Source organism: Mytilus edulis, chromosome 4 (assembly GCF_963676685.1).
Source record: "Mytilus edulis chromosome 4, xbMytEdul2.2, whole genome shotgun sequence".
NCBI classification, from domain to species: domain Eukaryota; kingdom Metazoa; phylum Mollusca; class Bivalvia; order Mytilida; family Mytilidae; genus Mytilus; species Mytilus edulis.
Genome location: NC_092347.1, coordinates 74253602 through 74277232, shown reverse-complemented (window position 1 = coordinate 74277232; position 23631 = coordinate 74253602). Strand labels below are relative to the sequence as shown.

The 23631-nt window shown below is 30.7% G+C and overlaps 1 protein-coding gene across 1 annotated transcript; it reads right to left on the bottom strand.

The window, feature by feature from the left end:
* Positions 1-13121: 13121 nt before the first annotated feature.
* Positions 13122-23622, bottom strand: LOC139520509 (eukaryotic peptide chain release factor subunit 1). The gene is made up of 11 exons (XM_071313193.1): positions 23137-23622; positions 21536-21711; positions 19794-19933; positions 19203-19341; positions 18791-18981; positions 18294-18423; positions 17638-17793; positions 16068-16132; positions 15488-15560; positions 14528-14602; positions 13122-13578 (listed from the first exon to the last, which is right to left on the bottom strand). Exons 1-11 carry the CDS (start codon positions 23226-23228, stop codon positions 13493-13495), a joined length of 1323 nt encoding a protein of 440 aa, XP_071169294.1. The 5' UTR covers positions 23229-23622; the 3' UTR covers positions 13122-13492.
* Between the last annotated feature and the right edge of the window lie 9 nt (positions 23623-23631).

The window sequence follows — 23631 nt, the reverse complement described above, 5'->3', positions numbered from 1 at the left end:
TTTTTATACTGTTAATTCCAAGTTGACTTTCCACAGCCGTCACTAAGAGTGAGAGAAGGTATTTCACTTCGTACTTTATCACCTATTTTCCTACGTGAATTCTAGGTGGAACCCCTATTCCTAACTCTTTAAATATTTAATTTCCTTTGGGTCAGTGGGCATGACTCCTTTCCGTACACATTCCTCTGTTTAAATTGCCATCGGTTTTAATATAATACGTCTATCGACAAAACAAGTTATTTTTTCTCAACGTAGCATCGCTTGACGAAAGTTACTTACGGAAGGGAGACAACTCGAAGCGATAATATGGAAGACTCCATTTTGGCAGAAGGGGTGTTCTAGTTGCACCCTTACGTTGTGGACTACATTTATTTTAATTTAAATGATGCATATGATTTAAAATTATGCAACAACAATAACCCTCAATAGCAGACAGACATAGAAAGGATCTCGTGAGTTTCAAATTAATCAATGGAGTGGGGAATCCAGAGCAACCATTCAATCGGATTCCCCTTCAAGTCAAGAAAACTATACGCATGCGCATTATTACACAAACAAACCCTAGACTTGTGATTTGTAGCAAGGACATATATTAATTATTAAATGTTAATTAAACGACCTCCATTTCTTTATGGAAGTACAATATCAAATATCAGTTTCATAACGGTGACATATATGAAAACTCCACTTCAGTTCTTATATAACAGAAATAGATTTATCGATCGGAAATCAGAGAACTCTGGCATGTTATCAAAACTGGGGAATTCCCTCTGACGTGTTTCTAAATTTATAAAAACATTAAATATAAATACTGCTTAATTCTGATTTTCCGTGTTGTTAAAAACATGAATACAAGTCAAGGGAAATATCGACACATGAAGATTATGAGAAGAACATTATAGGACAGTTGTTTAATTTGAATCATTTGTTTTTTATACCATTTGAAGCAAGTCAATCTCAAGAATCTGAGATGTTCCTTGATGTTTAGAATAAAACGGTTGACGTGAGGGCATGGCCCTGAGTCAATGGTATAAGTCTAGAGATTGCTTCAAAGCAATCGTATCCCAAAACACAACTTGGTAAGATGGTGTATAGATTACAGGAAACTCAATGAGTTGACGACCAAGGATGCCTACCCTATACCAAATATATTATGTGCCTAGATTATCTAGCTGGCAGTGACTCCGCAATAACATATTTACATTCTAGGTATTGGCAATTGGAAATGGCCTTTTCTAATACTATATGCAATAGGTCAACTATATTTGGTGTATGGAAATGTTTTATGATATACATGTCATTTCAAACTTAAATATTGAGGATGTCTTAATTATAACGTGTCAATTATTAAAATCATTGTTTTAGCGTTAGGTTGCTCTTTATATATGGGCCCATTAATTGGAATAGGAAATAGTTTATCTTATTGTAGTCTTATTATGCACATCCTGTTAAGATCTCTCAAAGTAAAAAAATTAGATTATCTGAGGAAAAGTGCATACAATTTATTATCAAATTTCTAGGTTCAAAGGGACATTACTCTTGGATACGTTTACGGGTTAATATGCCCTACCAGGCGGGTATTCAATTGAAATTTCACAAAATTTATAGAACCAGATGCTCTGCAGGGCGCAGCTTTATACGACCGCAGAGGTTGAACCCTGAACGGTTGGGGCAAGTATGTACACAACATTCAAGCTAGATTCAGCTTTAAATTTGGATTGTGATTAAATAGTTGACACAGCATAAGTTTCGGACACAGAATGAATGTGGTCTAATGAACTTAAAATACGTTTTTGCCGTTGAGCAATTCACTATGCTGTTGAATATTAATCCTCTCAAAAAAATGTTTGAAGAAATTTTCTTTTTATTTATGAAATCTGAAATGAGAAAAATTTACCCCCCCCCCCCCCCCCCCCCCCCCCAATTTTTTTTCACATCCCCCTTTCCCTTTTTCACAAACTGATCTCAATTAAAATTTCTTATGGAGTTTGCAACAAAAACTACTCATTTAAATACATCATAAAATATTAAAATGTAACAAAAGGTGCTTGTTATCACTGAATGGTAAAGATTGTTTTAATTTATCAGTTGGTAGTAAAAGTGAATATACCAATGTACATTGAAAGGCAGTATAAAATGGTCAAATACTGGTTAAATATTTTGAGTACAGAAAATTGTATATTAAAGAATTGCTATGATGAGATGTATGACAGAAGTTTTATTAAAAAGAACGATAAACAAAACTGGTGTTGTAAAATAATTAGAGATATTTTGTTTAGATATGGATTTAATTATGTTTGGTTAAACCAAAATGTAGTTTGTAAAGACATTTTTCTATCGCAATTAAAAGAAAGAATGCTTGGTGCATTCATTAGTGAAGTAACTATGTTTTTTGAGAATTCAAATAAATGTCATTTGTATAGATACATGTATAGTACACACACATTGCAATTTTATTTAGATAGACCTGTAAATTATATATACAAACCATACATTTGTAAATATCGTATATCAGCTCATATATTAAGTATAGAAACAGGTAGATATTATAATGTTGATAAAAATAATAGACTATGTACAAATTGTAATACTAGCTCTATTGAAGATGAATACCATTTTATACTTGAATGTAAAAAATATAGTCAAATTCGAGAAAAGTATATAAAAAAGTATTATTGGAGAAATTCTTCTACATACAAACTTATCCAGTTGTTATCTGTCAGAAATATTTAAAGAATTGAATAACTTAGGTATATTTTTAAAATCTGCAGAAAAACTTAGAATTTAATTGCAGTAAATAATATTTTTGTTCTCACTTTATTTAAGTATTATATCATTATATCATTCTCCGCTCGTATTTCGTATTTTGTATTATGTATTATGTATTATATGTTCTTTCATGCACACCTTATATTTATATATATTATATATCTCTTGTAAAATTCTTATATTGGTGTAAAATTGTGTATATGTATCCTATAAGCTGTATTGCTTTCGGAATAAAGTATTATTATACATTGTATATTGTATAAAACAATGATTTAAGTTGATTAAACTACTATTCTGGACAAAGAAAGATAACTCCAATCAATTGAAAATTTCTTGCTATTGCACAATATTGTGCAATTAGATATTTCTTGCTATTGAGCAATACTGTGCAATTGAAAATATTTGCTATTGCACAATACTGTGGAATTGAATATTTCTCGCTATTGCGCAATACTGAGCAATTGAAAATTTCTTGCTATTGCTGAATACTGTGCAATTGAAAATTTCTTGCTATTGCACAATACTTAATATAATAATTTTGGATCCTGATTTGAACCAACTTAAAAACTGGGTCAATAATCAAAAATCTAAGTACATTTTTAGATTCAGCATATCAAAGAACCCCAAGGATTCAATTTTTGTTAAAATCAAACTTAGTTTAATTTTGGACCCTTTGGAATTTAATGTAGACCAATTTGAAAACAGGACTAAAAATAAAGAATCTACATACAGTTAGATTTGGCATATCAAAGAACCCCAATTATTCAATTTTTGATGAAATCAAACAAAGTTTAATTTTGGACCCCGAATTGGACCAACTTGAAAACTGGGCCAATAATCAAAAATCTAAGTACATTTTTAGATTCAGCATATCAAAGAACCCCGAGGATTCAATTTTTGTTAAAATCAAACTAAGTTTAATTTTGGACCCTTTGGACCTTAATGTAGACCATTTGAAAACGGGACCAAAAATTAAGAATCTACATATGCAGTTAGATTCGGCATATCAAAGAACCCCAATTATTCAATTTTTGATGAAATCAAACAAAGTTCAATTTTGGACCCTTTGGGCCCCTTATTCCTAAACTGTTGGGACCAAAACTCCCCATATCAAACCCAACCTTCCTTTAGTGGCCTTGAACCTTGTGTTTAAATTTCATAGATTTCTATTTACTTATACTAAAGCTATGGTGCGAAAACCAAGAATAATGCTTACTAGGGCCCCTAATTCCTAAACTGTTCAGACCTCAACTCCCAAAATCAATCCCAACCTTCCTTTTGTGGTCATACACCTTGTGTCAAAATTTCATTGATTTCTATTTACTAATACTAAAGTTATTGTGCGAAAACCAAGAATAATGCTTATTTGGGCCCTTTTTTGGCCCCTAATTCCTAAACTGTTTGAACTAAAACTCCAAAAATCAATCCCAACCTTCCTTTAGTTGTCATAAACCTTGTGTCAAAATTTCATAGATTTCTATTTACTTAAACTAAAGTTATTGTGCGAAAAACCAAGAAAATGCTTATTTTAGCCCTTTTTGGCCCCCAATTCCTAAAATGTTGGGACCAAAACACCCAAAATCAATCCCAACGTTCCTTTTGTGTTCATAAACCTTGTGTTAAAATTTTATAGACTTCTATTCACTTTTACTAAAGTTAGAGTGCGAAAACTAAAAGTATTAGGACGACGACGCCAACGTGATACCAATATACGACCAAAATTTTTTTAATTTTTGCGGTCGTATTAAAAGGTATGGTCAAGTTCGTATATTTGAAATGTTTACATTCGTTTCTATATGGGCTTTTACACTTTAATGTAGCGACATTATGTAAGATTTGTTGCATTTTGTATGACGTGTTCAATATGGATATTCGAGATATTGGTAAACTTTTAATTTAAAGACAATTTTTCACAAAACAGTGAACTTATACGGTAGGCACACATGAATGTAACTCGAATAATTCAACAACCTCTATCCACTTCTGTTTCTCTTTAATGAAGTGATCGGAATATTTGGGTTGACTTAAAGGAGGGAGTAGTTCCAGTAAGACCCCTTTTCGGCCCCAAAATATAGCAGTTTACAAAATTGTTAAAATGTGAACTTTTACTTATTTATTGGAAAGTATAATGCTTCTGCTTCATAAATATGACTGTTTTTGACAACAATACAATGCACATATATCGGGTACTTACATCATTAAGTCAGGCTAAATTACTGAAATCTTCTCAATTTTAGCATTTTAGTTAAATTTTATACGGTTTCCATCTTAAATTCAAGTGGTTGCATTTGTATTCATTCTTAATATTGAAATGTTAGTTGTATTTGATGATAATACATAACAAATAGAAAGGTTGATGATGAACATGGATGCGGCCACTTTCATTACTGACAAAAACCCTGTGAAAAGTGACATTTTTGGCATATTTGAGCTTGGAGCGTTTTTAAAGACTAAATCAGTTAAAATCTTTCCCATAAACTAATTGAACAAAAGAAATAGACTCTTAAGTGTTTAACCAGGTGCTCCGCAGGGCGCAGCTTTATACGACCGCAGAGGTCGATCCCTGAACAGTTGGGGCAGGTATGGACAAAACATTGAAGCGTGATACAGTTCTGAATTTGGATTGTGATCAAATTTTTGACATTATATGGGTTTTTTACACAAAACAAATGTCAAGATTTTACAAATCAATTAAAGATTTCTTCTTCAAACTTATTTAAATCTAAAATTAAATAGTTGACACAGCATAGGTTTCTGACACAGAATGAATGTGGTCTAATGAACTTAAAATTATTTTTGCCTTTGAGCAATTCATTATGCTGTTGAATATTAATCCTGTCAAAAAAATGTTTGAAGAAATTTTCTTTTTATTTATGAAATCTGAAATGAGAACAAGTATGGACACAACTTTTAAGTTTGATACAGCTATAAAATGTGGATTGTGATTAAATAGTTGACACAACATAGGTTTATGTCACATTATGAATTTGGTTTAAGAAATGAAAATTAGAATTTAAAGTTTTTAAATTTAATATTAAACTATTATGGTTCAATATCCAAAATGTAAATAGTCATGTCTGGCAAATGTCCAACATACATTATCTAAAAACATTTTAGATAAAATAAGGAAAAAAGCTTCATCAGCAACATTTTATATTGGCAAATTTCCAATGAAGTTATTTACATAAAGTTATTGGCAAAAAAAAATAGAAAATGACATCATAGTCATGTCTGGCAAATTTCCAACATATATTATCAACTACTATTCTATACAAAGAAAGATAACTTCAATTGAAAATTAATTGCTATTGCACAATATTGTGCAATTAGATATTTCTTGCTATTGTGCAATACTGTGCAATTGAAAATTTCTTGCTATTGCACAATACTTGATATGAAATCCTGATTTGGACCAACTTGAAAACTGGACCCATAATCAAAAATCAAAGTACATGTTTAGATAAAGCATATCAAATAAGCCCAAGAATTTAATTTTTGTTAAAATCAAACTTAGTTTAATTTTGGACCCTTTGGACCTTAATGTAGACCAATTTGAAAACTGGACCAAAAATTAAGAATCTACATACACAGTTAGATTTGGTATATCAAAGAACCCATTTATTCAATTTTTGATGAAATCAAACAAAGTTTAATTTTGGACCCCCATCTGGACCAACTTGAAAACTAGGCCAATAATTAAAAATCTAAGTACATTTTTAAATTCAGCATATCAAAGAACCCCAAGGATTCAATTTTTGTTAAAATTAAACTAAGTTTAATTTTGGACCCTTTGGACCTTAATGTAGACAAATTTGAAAACGGGACCAAAAATTAAGAATCTACATACATAGTTAGATTCGGCATATCAAAGAACCCCAATTATTCAATTTTTGATGAAATCAAACAAAGTTCAATTTTGGACCCTTTGGGACCCTTATTCCTAAACTGTTGGGACCAAAACTCCCAAAATCAAACCCAACCTTCCTTTTATGGTCATAAACCTTGTGTTTAAATTTCATAGATTTCTATTTACTTATACTAAAGTTATGGTGAAAAAACAAAAAATAATGCTTATTTGGGCCCCTTTTTGGCCCCTAATTCATAAACTGTTATTACCTCAACTCAAAAAATCAATCCCAACCTTCCTTTTGTGGTCATAAACCTTGTGTTTAAATTTCATTGATTTCTATTTATTTATACTAAAGTTATTGTGCGAAAACCAAGAAAATGCTTATTTGGGCCCTTAGGAATTCCTTAATTCCTAAACTGTTGGAACCAAAACTCCCAAAATCAATCCCAACCGTCCTTTTGTGGTCATACACCTAGTGTAAAAATTTCATAGATTTCTATTTACTTAAACTAAAGTTATAGTGCGAAAACCAAGAAAATGCTTATTTGGGCCCTTTTTGGCCCCTAATTCCTAAAATGTTGGGACCAAAACTCCCAAAATCAATACCAACCTTCCTTTTGTGGTCATAAACCTTGTGTTAAAATTTCATTGATTTCTATTCACTTTTACTAAAGTTAAAGTGCGAAAACTAAAAGTATTCGGACGACGACGCCAACGTGATAGCAATATACGACCAAAAATTAAAAAATTTTGCGGTTGTATAAAAAGTGTGCAAAATCTTTCGTCAGATGAACCTAAAATTTGAGGCCGAAATCGGCCCTTACCAGACCTACTCCTGTGGATATTTTGTACACAAGGATAAAAGGAAAAATTATGCCGAAAAAAAACCTGAGATAAAAGATAGGTCTTTATAGCATTTATATGCATCTATTTTTTTTTAATCCTAATAAATTGCTTCGTTGAGTACAGCCTGATACAACAGCAGAGGTTGACCCCTAAACAGTTGGGGCAAATCAAGCTTAATACTGTCTGAATTTAGATTGTGATCACATTTGTGACATAATTTAGGTTTCTGACACAAAATAATGTGGCCAAAGATCTAAAAAATCTTTTTTTTTTCAATTAAAACTTGGGCATATCATTGATTATTTTATTTATGAAATGTACAAAATTATGGCAAAGTCTGTAACATTGTCCACAATTTATACTGAAAGCCCTTGAAAGACTATGCACAACTTTAAATTTAAATGGGGAATATGTCCATTGGACACAGATGATACCCCCACTTGAATACATGATTATAAAGGGACATTTCCCCAAGAATGGCAAAACTGACGCTTCCAAAATTTGTTCTTAATCAGTGTTTTGTGGAAATAAGCATTGTGTGCAAGTTTCATAACATTTGCTTTAGGCAAACTTAAGAACAAAAATTTCAGCAATTTTCCATTTCCATATTGGGATTAAGAGGGCATAACTCTAGAACAGTAAAAGTAAGGCCCCCAAAAATTCAAACTTGATGTATGTTTTGTGATAATAAGCATTGCATATAAGGTTCATAACATTTTTATAGGAAAGCTAAAGTTAGAAAGACTAACGTTCACTTATGTTTCTTAACTCCTGTTTTCAAATTTGTTGCATAGTGTTACTTACAGTTGGTTGAGATCAGCTGCTAAGGATAAGCCCAGCAGTGGTCTTGTTCATGATGATTACCACAGTACAAAGTCCAAATAATCTCATGTTTTTCTATGTATCTTTGCAACCCAACCAATTTTTGAAGATTTCATAGCTGCTGGTGGAACATGAATTTAAATCAACATGTAAATTTTCCATAAGTTTCAGTGCAGACTTTGGTAAAAACAACATATTAAAGAAAAATATTACACAGATGGAATGACAATAGTGTGTCTGTACTTAACAGAAGCTTGCTGGTAGTGTTCTGAATCAGTCATTCTCATGTAAATCAGTATTGCCTTTGTTGTTGCATTTAATTTATTGTGGTCAAATTATTTTTATATTACCCATCATCTTTAGCTTTTTGTTTTAATTGTTTTAATATTGTTGTACTAGTAGTTACAGTACATATCAGACACCATCATAGTTTTCAACCCAAGAAACTTTTGAACCTTGTGGAATTTAACAAATAACAAATTCATAATCTTTTTTACAACCTTGTTTTATTTGCCACAAACAGGCTGGATACCAGCTCATTTTAAGATTTTTACTTCATCAATAATCTGGTTTACATATTATCGTTCTAACAGATCTGTATGATCAATACAAAACCACTTCAACTGTTGGTCCAAAGACAGTGAATACTGCACAGTGGTTTGGAGAATAAAATGATCATCTAGTTGATATTTTAGATTTATTTCACCATATATATTGTATACAGATTTTTAATCTGTTTTTTTTTTTTTACCATTACTTTCAGATTGAAAACTGTGATTAAGAAACTTGCAATTAAATACTTTCATAATTTCATATAAATATAATGATGTATTTTGTCAACTTAAATTTGAAAGGATCTCAAAGAGAATAAACAGGTAGTTTATAGTATGGTGGAAAAATCCTTCATTACAATAGATCAGTGATAGATAAAAAAAAAAAAAAAAAAAAAAAAAAAAAAACTTGATCATTTGCTTGAATACAGCAAAAAGATATTTATATTAAACATCATTTGGTATGAAATATGATGTGCCAGTATGGTATTGTTTCCCTCAATCTTAACAAATATTTTGTTCACTTAAATAATGTCATGAACTGATTTATAAGAAAAACTTTCAAATTGTTCTAATAAATTTATCTTTCATAAAAATGCTGCAACATTGTACATTTAATACATATGTGTGCATTCTTTCAAACATAACTTACCCAAATATGTTTGGCTGATATTAGATCTAAATTTGTGTAAAAACCTTTAATTCAATATACCACCAATTTGCAAATAAAATATCTTCAAAGGTTTCTATTTCAGGTAAAGTAGAACTGTGGGGGATTGAAAAGTTTAAAGAAATATTTTCAACGAAAAAACTATTAAGAAAACCTTTAATAACAAAATTAATATAAAACTGTTGGAGTTAAAATTCCTCCCCCTGTTTCCTCATTTGAAAAGTTTTTTAGCAAAATCCATTTATCACAATGCCAAATCAAAAGAAAATACTTAGATGAATAATGTGCACTATACAATTCATTAAAATCAAGTCAATGGTCAAAGAGGTTAAGATACAAAGTGACTCCCTCCTTCTATGTATATTGCATACTGAGAAACCCCAAAATTACTGTGAAAAAGAAAAAATTGAAACAGAAAAAAGGTGGTGGAAATGTCAATGAAAATTCCATGGAAATTGTTTCCCTGGTTAAGAAGGAGCGGCAAAATACAAATGTTGCAGAATGGACAACTATCGGTATTGAAACTGAAGGTTTATACAAATCCTACATTGTCATTGATTTTTCGTTTGAATGCATGATTAAATGATTAATGTACAAATATATATAACTTAAAATATAAATACATTCAATGTACACAATTTTCATGTATAAGGCATCAACCATTTAATATGAAAGTTTTGTCCAGAAATAATTTTTTTGGGGTGGTAAATAACTTGATTTAAAATTTAATTCTGTTTTGCATGTTGTGCTATATATCAGATTTTTTTTTATACAAAAACACATTTTCCAATTGGCGTTAGTTTACCCATTATGCCCATTTTGGGATAGAATTTTTCTTAATCATTAAACTCCAAGGGCTCTTAAATGGTTGGTGCCTTAATTTAACATAAAGAATTCATTGAATAATGCTTTCCCAATACTGATGATTTATAAATGATTAGCACTGTAACATTTGTGGATTTGTGACTTTAAGAAAGCCAACATTGGTATATATGCAATAATTGCTTATTTACATGCTTTAAGAGCCAAACGTATGTGCTAGTGTTTTTTATTCAGAGACAAAATGTTGAACTTACTTCTAGTCTATATAAAATTTGATTTATTTTCTAAACATTGGTGCAGAAATATTGACCATATAGGTGACTGGCTAGAAATTACATCCTTTGAAATTAACATTTTTGTCGAGCCTTCGACTTTAGTCGAAAAAGCGAGACATAGCGATCCTACATTCCGTCGGCGTCGGCGTCGGCGGCGGCGTCAACAAATATTCACTCTGTGGTTAAAGTTTTTGAAATTTTAATAACTTTCTTAAAGTAAACTGGATTTCTACCAAACTTGGACAGTAGCTTGTTTATGTTCATAAGATAGTATGCAGAAGTAAATTTTGTAAAAATAAAATTCTATTTTTTCCGTATTTTACTTATAAATGGACTTAGTTTTTCTGCCATAACATTACATTCACTCTGTGGTTAATGTTTTTGAAATTTTAATAACTTTCTTAAACTATACTGTATTTGTACCAAACTTATACAGAAACTTGTTTATGATCATAAGATAGTATTCAGAAGGAAATTTTGGAAAAATAAAATTCCATTTTTTCCATATTTTACTTAAAAATGGACTTAGTTTTTCTGCCAGGAAACATTACATTCACTCTGTGGTTAAAGTTTTTGAAATTTTAATAACTTTCTTAAACTATCCTGGGTTTGTACCAAACTTGGACAGAAGCTTGTTTATGATCATAACATAGTATCCAGAAGTAAGTTTTGTTAACAAATAAATCCATTTTTTGTGCATTTTACTTTTAAATGGACTTAGATTTTCTGCCAGGAAACAACGCATTCACTCTGTGGTTAAAATTTTTAAAATTTTAATAACTTTCTTATACTATTTTGGACCTGTTCCAAACTTGGACAGAAGCTTGTTTATGATCAAAAGCTAGTATCTGTATTTTACTTATAAATGGACTTTTTAAAAAAGTTTTAAAAACATACTGTATTTTTACCAAACTTGGACAGAAGCTTCTTAGAATCATAAGACAGTATCAAGAGGAATATTTTTATTGATTTTATTCCTCTTTTGTTGAGCCTGCAATTAACAGCATAAGTAGGCGAGACACTGGGTTCCGCGGAACCCTTAAGAATTTTATTGTCTAGTTCCTATACATTTGTAGTAACTTATGAACTGTTTATCTTAGATAAGATTACTACAATTTCGTTTTTATTGACAATGAACGTTTCATACATTTATATAGCAATGCCCATTTTTTTTGGAAGACTAGAACAATCTTTTTTTCAGTAAGATGTGTTTTAATTTCCAGAAAAACACTTCTAAACATGATTGAATTTTAATATCATAATATTAATTGTTTTCATGTTAATGTATGAAATCAAATTGATTTTTTCAAGAGGTAGCTTTTAAACAACTTAAAATAGAAAATGACAAGGTCCTTTCTATCAATTTTGACAATGTATCAAGGATGATAATTGATGTAAAAAATAAATGCAGTTTGAATTAATTTTGATATTTGAATTGAAAAATGTTCATGGAGCCGAAAATTGTTGAAAAAAACCTATGAACCGAACATTCAAAGTATTTTTTTTAGATCTGTAACAAAAGTACTAGTACTCAAGACCATATTACTTGCATGCATTTTTGGAAAAATTTCAATTTGAGGTTTTACTGTAAAAGAAAATTCTATGGCATATAGTACATGTTTCATGCAATATGTAGTACAAAGTTCATGCTAGTTGTAAATTAGATAAAAGTGGATGTACCACAGTAAATGTGTATATTTCATAAAAAGGGATATTTGGTGGGGTTTATTATTTTTCTTTTAAGTATCCTGAATAATTCAAGCTATGAGAAATGTAAATTTTAATTTATCACAGAAATGAGGAGAAATATCAGCATATCAATCAGATCTCTTTTAAAAAAAAACTTGTAATGTACTATACGAATCCCATATGATGTGATAAAATGAATTATGTTATACATAACTGGTTTCTTTTTAAATATATCAATTCATTTCTAAAGGAGGAGGTATGATACAACCACTTTTTTTGCCTTTAAGTTTGCAAATAAAAAAAGTGTGATTGATTTAACAAATAAATTAATATCTTCATTCTTCAGATATTTATAAGCCATTACTTTTGTTTGATAGCAGTATCAACATTATTGAATTTTTTCTTGTATGATAGTATTAAGACTTCAAACTTCTTACATTTAGGACAAAAACTGCAACTGCCAAACTAGCATCATTTTAAAATATAGTATTTTAGTTAAAGTTTCCACCTAAAAAGAGAGTTTATAAAAATAGATGTAAAATATCTTTTAATGTATCAATGTAAGTCGGTTGCTCAATTTTGTCAAAAAATTGTGCATGAAATGGCCAATTTAGGTCAAATGACAAATTGAACAGGATTATGACATCAAGTGCCTTACCACACGAAAATTTTGAAATTAAATCAAGCAATTCATTTACGAATAAAATATCACGATTTTAAAAGGATTGAATAAGTTTATACTTATTTTGCAATTTCAGGCGCTAAATAATGGCTCTATCATACCTCTTCCTATAAAGATTGGGAGGAAAAATAATAGAGAGAAAAACTAATTTTTCAAACAATTTGTTTGAAGTTTAATGTTTGTTCTCACCGTTCTCTCAGTCTACACAAGTTGTCTGATCTGATTTAAAATCATAATGAATTTCTCTTTGAATGCTTGGAACTTACATTTATAACTGAACTGAACTTTTGATAACATTTTCCAGTTAAATATACAGGTACAAATAATGATAAATAAACTGATTTTTTTATAAACAATTTAAAAACTGGTAATACCAAAAACTTCCATATGGAATGTCACAGGTTTCAAGCTGAAATTTTAAATTATTTGCTCTCCTGTAATTTGTGCCACAACATTAATTTCGTGGCAGTTAGTAAGTGGCTCTGTAATAATTTATTGAAGTCTTTCTAAAGGCATTTAATAGTCATCCAGATCAAAATCTTCGAACATATCGTCTAGGTGTGGGTCTAATACTTGGAAGTCAACCTGGTACCGTAATATACCTGAAAAATAAAAATTAACAAATTAAAATTTGAAAAAAGTGAATTTTTGCAGTCTTTAATCAAGTCTTGTAATTTACTACTTCTACTGCACTGCAAGTACATCAAATTGTATATTATTTCTACTATTGATAAAGTTACATTCTTAATACAATGGTCTACAATTAAATGAAAAAGCACCTTTAGACTATTCCAGTTAAACATACATGGTTATAAATAGGCAGGCTAGTGATATAGTGTTCAACTTTTAGACCACCAAGCCAAGGAGTCCCCACACACCTCTGCTCTGAAGTTATTTGGTTAACAGGAAATTGATCAGCAATGGACTTGAAAAGGCGTGAAGGGGTTAGCATGAGGAAATCAAACTTGATTACAAGTTTCAGAAAGCACTGATTAATAGTTTCCTAACAAGAATGTGTCCAAAGTACACGGATGACCAATCTGCACTATCATTTTCTATGTTCAGTGGACCATGAAAATGGGATAAAATATCTAATTTGGCATTAAAATTAGAAAGATCATATCATAGGGAACATGTTTACTAAGTTTCAAATTGATTGGACTTCAACTTCATCAAAAACTACCTCGAACAAAAACTTTAACCTGAAGTGGGACGAACGGACGGAAGGACGCACAGACCAGAAAACATAATGCCCATAAATGGGGCATAAAAAAACATGATGTGACAAATGAACAGACTTTCAGAGAGGTGGTATAATTACATCTCACATTCAAATGTCATCAAGATGCATTTATTACAATAAATGCACATGGCTTCAATGACAGTCACATAAACTAGCTCACTAAATAGTGAATTTTCATGTTATAAATTATGCCACTGAACTGAATGAAAGGTGTTTATTTTATTTATATTATTTATATTGATATCATTTATGTTTTTGGAAGATATTTTTCAAAGGAAAATTGGCTAATGTTTTTTTTTCATTCTTACCTCCTATTCCACCAAATCCTCGGACAAATTGAGCTCCCTCTTGCGATCGATCTGTTATTATTTCTAATGTTGCTCCTGTAATGCAAATAATGAATGTGTAGATTAAACCAATATGCTTCAGTAGATAAAATATAAACGACATCCGACAGAATGTCCGATTGCCTTATTCTATAACTAGCTCAGACTTTGAATCAAAAGGTATCTCCATAGAAATGAGATATCACTGACAATATAATAGTTGTTTCCTAAATTCTGATAAAATCAAAAACTTTTAACATGTATAAACCTGCATGTTTTTCCCATTTAGGGAATTTGGTCGACATGGGAGATATTTTTAGATCTTTAATTAGTTTAATTCATCAATTTTCTCTACTTTACACCTATACATACATGTATTTAATCAACTCAGGTTTATTGTAGAAGACTATGGTGACCTCTAGATGTCATTTGGATTTTAATATCATTGGTTTGGTCTCTTATTGACTAATGGCAACTATCTCTTCTTATTTCTTATTCATGCAGAGAGCTTTTCACTATCCTAACTTTTTAACACCAGAAAAGGTATAAAATTGATAGGGTAGAAACACCTTTTACTTTAAGTCACAGCCTATTAACTTTAGTCAATACAGCTTTGTATTTCCACAAGCTCTTTGCAATTTTATATCAGGGCTGTTCCACAAAAACTTATACGAGACCTTTAAGGAGGGCAGTGTGGGTGGGTTTTATTGTACAATGAATTCAGTCTTGATTGCCTCAATATGTGGTTGACTTAATTTTAATGTGCCTTCCCTTGAAATCATTATTTAATTTGAACAGCACTAATAGAAATATAGTCAAAATGTAAAATCTACTGCGTTCACTACAGCAGTAACATATTGTAACCTTCCATCAAAAGAACAAGTCTTCAGCTCATTGGTTCATATTAGTTGAAGTGATTAAGTTTCATTATGTTTGACTTACCAAAATTTTTATAATTATTTGCAAACCATTCTAATAATGGCATCTGTTCCACTAATTCTAACTCCACACCAGTCTGTAATTGAAAAAAAATATTAAAAAATTTATTTCAATTTTAAGTACATGTATCCTTGAATACTAATTTGAGAGAGTAAAAACTTCTGTGAATGTGTCTATGGGCCACAGAAACTAATGCTTGTAAATATGTACAAGTCAACTTTTACATACAGATGCAGGATTCATGTATATATGACCTTTCTGAGATTGTAGGCTTAGAGTGTAAGTTTCCAAACATTTGGTTGAGGTTAACTAAAGTTAGAGAACAGAAATATCAGATTTTGTTTCCAAACATTTGGTTGGGGTTAACTAAAGTTAGAGAACAGAAAGATCAGATTTTGCATTTTTTTCCATTTATAAAGGTGCATAACTCCTCAACAGTAAAAGTGATGCCACCCAATTTCAGACTTGATCATGTTTTAAGTAATAAGTAGTGTGTATCACCATTAGTGAAACTGTCTTCTTATTCTAGTATATCATACATTTACTTCTGAATCTCTGGTCTCCCCATATAATTTAAACTTACATCTTTGTCAATAAAATGTGTTTTATCTTTTTCTTGCTCTGGTTTTAGGAATAAAATGTTTTCAACTGAAAAATAAAATGAAATATATTTAAAAAAGCATCTAAACAACATATACTTTGACAGTTGAATTGGGATATTAAAGTCATGCTCCAAATGAAAGAAAATTATTTAATCAAGACAACAGAAAATTTGAAACATTATAGGATTTTATAACTTTTTCATTAAGAACTGCATGTATATTGTAAAGTGAGCAAACTTGAGATTTATTGTTGGTTTTGAACTCTACTTTCAGTAATATATTGGCTGCATCATAGCAGTCAGTTTTTATTGAAGGAAGATAGAATGCATGTTACTGTAGAGAACCACTGATCTCAGGATACACTTAGGCCAGGATTTTTTAATTTGTTGGTTTACAGATCCGCCGACCCGATTTTGCTGATTTGAAGAATAAAAATAAAATTGACTTTTCATGCTTTTTTATTCCTGCCGACCCTAACAAAAACGTTATCTCCAAAAAATAAATAAAATATTATTTTTCTAGGAAATGAAATGCATTAAACTATAACGGAATTGATAACACTTTCTCTCGTGAAAACTAAAACTTCCAATTTACGTATCTGAAAATAGACAAATCAATCATAACTGACCTTGAAATGTCGTTTGCACAAATAATTTTGCGGAACGAAACCTGCGTTTAAAACCCATTACACATGAAGTTCGTTTCCCGTATTTGTCATCATTCCGTAAGATGCATCATCTAATAGAAAATTGGAAAATGATCTTGTCCAACCGTGGAAGACTTCAAGTTGAAGAACTTAATTAAAACAAATCCTTTCAAATTTTCTTCAGACTTGTGTCATTGATAATAAAAACAATTCGTCCATTTGGATATAAAAAAAAACGGGAGTCCATGACAACTGATGATCCCGATATTCTCGTTTTTCCAGTGGACGAGTCTATTACGTTTTTAACATATGTGTTGAAACTTATTTTCGTACGAAATTTTTGCATTTTTTTCTTTATCAGTTTTGGTGTTTGAAGATCATTAATCCCAAGTTTCCTGAATTTGGTTAAGGGCTACGTTTGTGAAATAACGATTTAATTTCGTCTTTGTCCTTGGACACAAACCCCCTTTTTCACAGAAAATTATTAGACAATGTCATGCAATGTTTATGGCAGCTGAGTAATAATATTTCATCGAACAAATTTGTAAGAAATGATGATAAGATAGCATACCAAACATATTGTTAGAAAGGGGAAATATATTTTTTTTGGCATAGTTTTTTGTCTTGAGAGATATTTTTTTTTTCCCCCCCCCCGACCGACCAGACTTTTTCAATGGGAAAATCCGTAAACCAACAAATTAAAAAACCCTGGCCTTATGAAGATTACTAAATTGCAGCCTTTGAAAAATATATCAGTTCTAATTTCGTAACACTGCAAATATGTCAAAAATAATAGACATTTGAAAGAAAACCTTCAGATGTTCATGCTGTGTACACTTTCAAAATCAATCAGGTATTTAACAAATTAGCTATGATGGTCCATTATATGCAGCTACTAAACCTACCATCTGTCGAATGATTTTTGAGCACATATCTTGTAATATCCAAATTTTCCCACACTATTAATGTATCTACAGCTCCCATTTCTAATCCTTTCAACGTGTCATCGACACCAAAACAATATTTTCCTGTGTCTTGTGAAATTTCATCAAAATATCGACCTGAAACAAGCATACAGAAATATAGTGTTATTTGAAAAGACGATATTTGAATTATATCATGACAAGTGGACATACATTTCTGTCGTTTCAATACAACAAAAGCAAATATTTTGGCAAAGCAACATAAAATAGTTATAATCATTAGGTCATTTTTTTAGGGAGAATTTCTCCTCACCATTGTTTTGTATGATAAAAGTTTGCGACAAAAATATCATCTTCATATTTACATATATTTGGAACAACATACACAAAAATTTAATTTCAATTATTCATTTTTTTGTATGAGCTGATTTGAAGTTGCTGAAAGCTTTCCAATCTTTATATTTACAAATCAAACAAGTTTTATGTTAGGACACCAAAAATTTAATGGTTCAAGTGCTTTTGGTCTAGTCCTTCACTTAGATTCAAATTCATTCAATCTCCTGTTTGGTGGACGATTCGCTGTGTTTTCATTGAATTTGTCAAAATTGTGAAGCCATTTATCTATAATGAAAGTTTACCTATGAGTTTCTTTTCCTGTATAAATTTGACATTTGATAAGGCATCTGCAGCCAATTCGATTGCTTGGTTAAATCCATTTTCTCCTCCATAAGATACATCAACAACTTTGATTATTTTTGCTTGTAATCTCTACAATTAAAAGATGTTTCTATAAAGACACTGCATTTATTATTTAACATTTAAATACATGTACATTTGTAGCGCTGTTCTAAACATAAATAGGAGGGGGTGGGGGGTTCTTTTTATCTAACCTGCCATACATAATTGTTGATTTAATTTAATTGTTCAGGGTATCTGTTTAAACTAACCACCACCCATCAAATTTTAATAAAATTGCCCATTCAAATTTCAATTACTTCTGGAAAAGCTCCAAATATTTAAATACAAATTTGTTCTACTTTACATTTGAACACTTGTCAAAAAGATGAACTTTATTCTAACTGAATAATACAATCTTAATATTTTATTTTAAAGCATAACTATGATTATGACTTACAGGATCAAACATATCTGATTGACTAAGTTCTGTTTTGAAGTCAGCTGATCCAGCCAGCACTAAGCCAGCTATATTTGGTTTATCGTTTGTGATGAACATCTGTACCGCTACTTCTGCAACTTTCCGCACATAGTTGTGACGCTTTTCCATTCTTAAACGTGCAAAACGTAAGGCTGATTGACCTCCTCTACCTGAAAAAATATAATTTCAATGAAAATCACCTATAAAACTTTACAAAGCATGCTATTTTGACAGTTAAAGAGCCTCATTATTTCTGGAGTACTTACTTTCTATGTGATTTTTAAAATTTAGCATAGTAAGCCATAGTTGTGTGTATTTTTGTTTAATAATAAGTTTGTTGAATTGGACCGATATTTGCAAAGTTTTTAAACACTTTCATGACAATTCTTACCATGTTTTTTTGGTAGATCTACTGTGAATTTGTGTAGGACTTCTCTCGTGTTTCCTGACAATGTTCCAAATAATGCACCATTTCCATCCATAACAATAAAACCAAATTTATTGTCATCTGCTAATAAAGCTGTTAATGCCTAAAAGTAAAATGTATGCAGACTAAAAATAAATATAACAAAAACTGACCTATGTCGAAAAGAATGTCTTATTCAGATTTATCTTTTAATATTCATCCACTTTTAAATCCCTTTTCTGCCAAAATTTGTCCATTTTATAGACACAAACAAAAAGAGTACCATTTGTGATCGCTCAGAGAGAGGGTCATCTTAAAATCAAGAATATTATTCAGACACTGAAGTTCACACAATGACTTTCAAAAGTAAAGACAGTGAAAAATGTTTGAATAAAATATTTCAGTAAAAATGTTAAAATAATAAAAATGTAGTAACTTCCATTTCTCTCATGTTTTCAGCAACAATCAGAATTCTTAGAAAACCTGAAAATAATTCTATGACCATTTAGAACCCTGTATTCAATTAGGCTACTTTTAAAGCAAATTATCAGTAAATTACAAGTCTACTTATATTACCTCTGTGTGAAATTTGTTATCACAAAGATATAATGATGTATTGATTGGTCTGAAAGGTTCAAAGTCTATGTTCACTTTCTTTTCTTTTCCTTCATCTGTTACTATAGTTCCACAATATATCACAAGACCATTTGTCGGTACTGTAAAAAGAAATAAATGAATAATCATGTGGTTCACTTTTTAAAGTTTTGCTAAAAAATAAAAGCATCATTGTTCCTTCAGACTAATTGCCTTGAAAATATAACAAATTCTTAAATTTGTTGATACCTACATCAGACATGTCAGATATCATGATCTTTCAGAACAACATTTAACAGTTTTCTTTCTAATATTTGCACTAATGGTACACACATGCACTCAACATACATATTCATACAGATAATAAAATTATACATCTATTATGGCCGCAAATTAAAGAAAAAAAAAGAAGATGTTTCCTTTTATTTCTATTGGTTATTTTTTATCTTCATCTGGTTTACCTCAGACAACATCAGCTGTGCTAAAATTATATTATATTCATTAAAAGCAAAAACAAGGAAGCAAAGTTCTTATAATCTTGTTGCTGTGGATTAATTTAATTCGTCTGTACCAATTTTTCGTTGATTGAGGAAAACTATTGTTTTCATGGATTATAGATTTCATGGTTTTGTCACTCACTGCATATAAGGCCAGACTTTTTATTTTATCTGTTTAGCGAGAAAATTTGTAAAAAATTAGGGTCGAGGGGGGCGAAAAAAAAAAAAAAATAAAAGTGCAAAATTGGTCCAGTCGACACTAAAAATAAAAATAAAACCATTATAAGTGACTATAGATCCATGGCACCACTCAAATATATCAACCTCGCTGCATATACTTTTATGTCTCTGGTGTAATAGTCCCAGAGTTAAGCAACTTTAACCTATAAATTGAAACAATGCTTATACATTAATCAAGAAGATCTAACCAAAAGTATGTTAATGCGTGTGGAATGCGTAATTTTCCCTTTTGGGATCAATTTTTGTTTGTCAGCAGTGCCATTCATGCATCTGTAGTCATTATCGCAAGAATCCGGATTTCGGTCATAGCGGGTCCGTTTCCGATGAAATCCCGATTCTGATCCGTAGTTCTACAAATTTAAATGTCGGACGAAGAAAAATTTACAAAAATAAACGATGTTTGATACGCTATTTGGAAAGGAATATGGCGTTTCTAATGCAATACATGGATGACAAGTTAACTTTAGGCTAATTTCATCAAGTTCTGATAAAGTAATAACTGATTTTGCCGAAAGTTAGAATGATTTGATGTACGCTCTCGTGTAACAAGTATGAAAAGCATGCCACCAGCTTAAAAATCTTTTAGAAGAAAATATATCGTTTATGCCTTGAATTTCTTTACTTTTAAATGAAAATTGCTGTTTCATTGACTTGGTAAAAATTAAATATTACCGATAACGAAATTGACTGAAAGCGAGTATCGTGAACAACACATTTTATTTTTTTCTGAGGATTTCGTAACAGTCGGCAGGAAAAATAATAATAAAAGTAAGAAGCACTACTTTTATTTTTATTCTAAAATCGGGAAAGGTAGAGTCGGCGGATCTCGTTAAACAGATAATAAAAAAAGTCTGGCCTACAGTTTACATAAATTTTGTATTCATTGAAAATTTGAATTCTTGGCTCCCCTGCACACATGAAACTATAGAAAATTGATATCTAACGAATAATAATGAATCCACAGTACTTGGGTCAAAAGTATTGTACCTTTATTGTAGAGTTTTAATCTCTGTTGTACAGATGTAATAGCACCCAATACAGATAATCTGTTAACACGACTTTTGATATTTGAAGCTGTTCCAAATTCATCTGCCAACATCTTGGCTACTCTTGATATTTGGTCTTTAGGTGGAATGATCAATGAAATCATACTTGTTCCATTTCTAAAATAGACAAAAATGGTTATACATGTGAAAAAATATTTCTACTCAGGAACAGAAGAAGGCTAAACTTAAGGTATATATGTGTTGCTTGCTTTATTCTAAATTAATTACTATTTGCAATGGCCAACTCAAGACAATCACCAACATGTCTGGGTTTTTTTTATAGCAATACATCCAAATAATAAGTCAGGGTTAAAAAAAAATAGACCTTATCTTTCATTTGAGATGAACATTGTCTTAAGCAGTAAGAAGACAAAATAATTTGAAAGGCCTGCTAATAATGATTTGGATGACAGAAATAGGTGTGTTATTTTTTTTTATTTTTTTAGATAATTCAATTAAGATTCACAACACAACAAGTTTCAGAAGGATATAGATAACAGCAGAATGGAAATAAAATAAGTTTGTAACTTCTCAAAAATAGAGAGTTGGATACATGTACCTTGTGCTTAATCTAAGTATATAGGTAATTTGTTTCAGAGAAAAGTGTCTGTAGTATTATACCCAATATCAGGTATCAATTTACAGTGATATAAAATAAAATTTTGCAATTCATCAATAAGGGTGTGCAGGGGTCACACCCCATAAGAATCATAGGGAGAACTTACTTCTCTTTTAAAAATCTGATAGAAAGTGGTTTATGGACTTAAAATTAGACCTGTTTGGTTTTCATAAATTAAATATGTTGTCATTTACACGAGTTTTGACAGGTGCCACGTGTAGAGCCAGGAGCTGCTTACCCTTCCAGAGCACCTGAGATCACCCCCAGTTTTAGTGGGATTCGATTTGCTTAGTCTTCAGTTTTCTGTGTTGTGTCTTCTGGACTATTGTTTGTTTGTCGGTCTTTTTCTTTTTTTAGCAATGGCTTTAGTTTATTTTATCTGAATGTCCCTCTGGTATCTTTCACCCCACTTTTACAGAAGGAAATGTTTTATTCATTTCATGCCTGAGCATACAAATTTACCATTACAGTATAAACAATAACTGTCTACCATGTCTACAAAGTTGATGCTTTAAAACAATGTTTCTTGAGAAATAACTTGGTGAAATTAAATCAGAAGGCCCCTATTAGCCACAATGGTCCAGTGCAGTGAGCCTTGGTGACATGCCACAAATTTTCTACTTTTTTAAGGTTATTATTAACTTTCAACTGGATGATATTTCAGTTTTGGTGTCTTTGGGGATAAAATTTATGTACATGTAATTTAATTGAATGTTAGCGCAGTGACATCTAAATCTGACATAATCATCATCAACAATTTGATATATGATTTAGAGTATAATATCCATAATGGGATAATACTCATTTATGAGAATCTTTCAACAGACTTTGTGTAAATTTATTATGCAGTTCGTGTCAGACAGTAACGTCTAACGATACATTCAGTAATTATGCGCAGTTCAAAAATAATTAATGTTACACACCCTCGGGCTGCTTCCAAACTCTTGATCAGCTTCTTAATCTTCCAAATTTCTACATTCCGATCAGCGCTAGTTTCTTCTCCGTTTGTTGCCATTTTTGACAAAAAGTCTTGGTTATATTTTTATAACCACTCCGTATGGCGGGAAGATATCTTGTTCAATCTACCCTTGTATTCCTATACAGAAGATTATTTCACAACAGTAAAGTCTAAATGTTCTGTGATATTGATTAATTGAAAAATTCGCAATAAAGGAAACCTAAGGACAAATATAGCAGATTTTTCACTTCGTGGTGTAATGACAACTTCCCATCCACCATTGACCATGTGAAATCTCTGACGTCACTTCAGAGGAAATGGATCAAAATTTTATATTTTTTCTAAAAGAAAGGCTAAAAAATACTGAATTCTTTAAAATTATTAATTTTTTGAACATGGGAATCCCCTCTCTATGTAATTTCCCTGAAAATTCACGTATTTTTCATGACCTGTTCTAAAC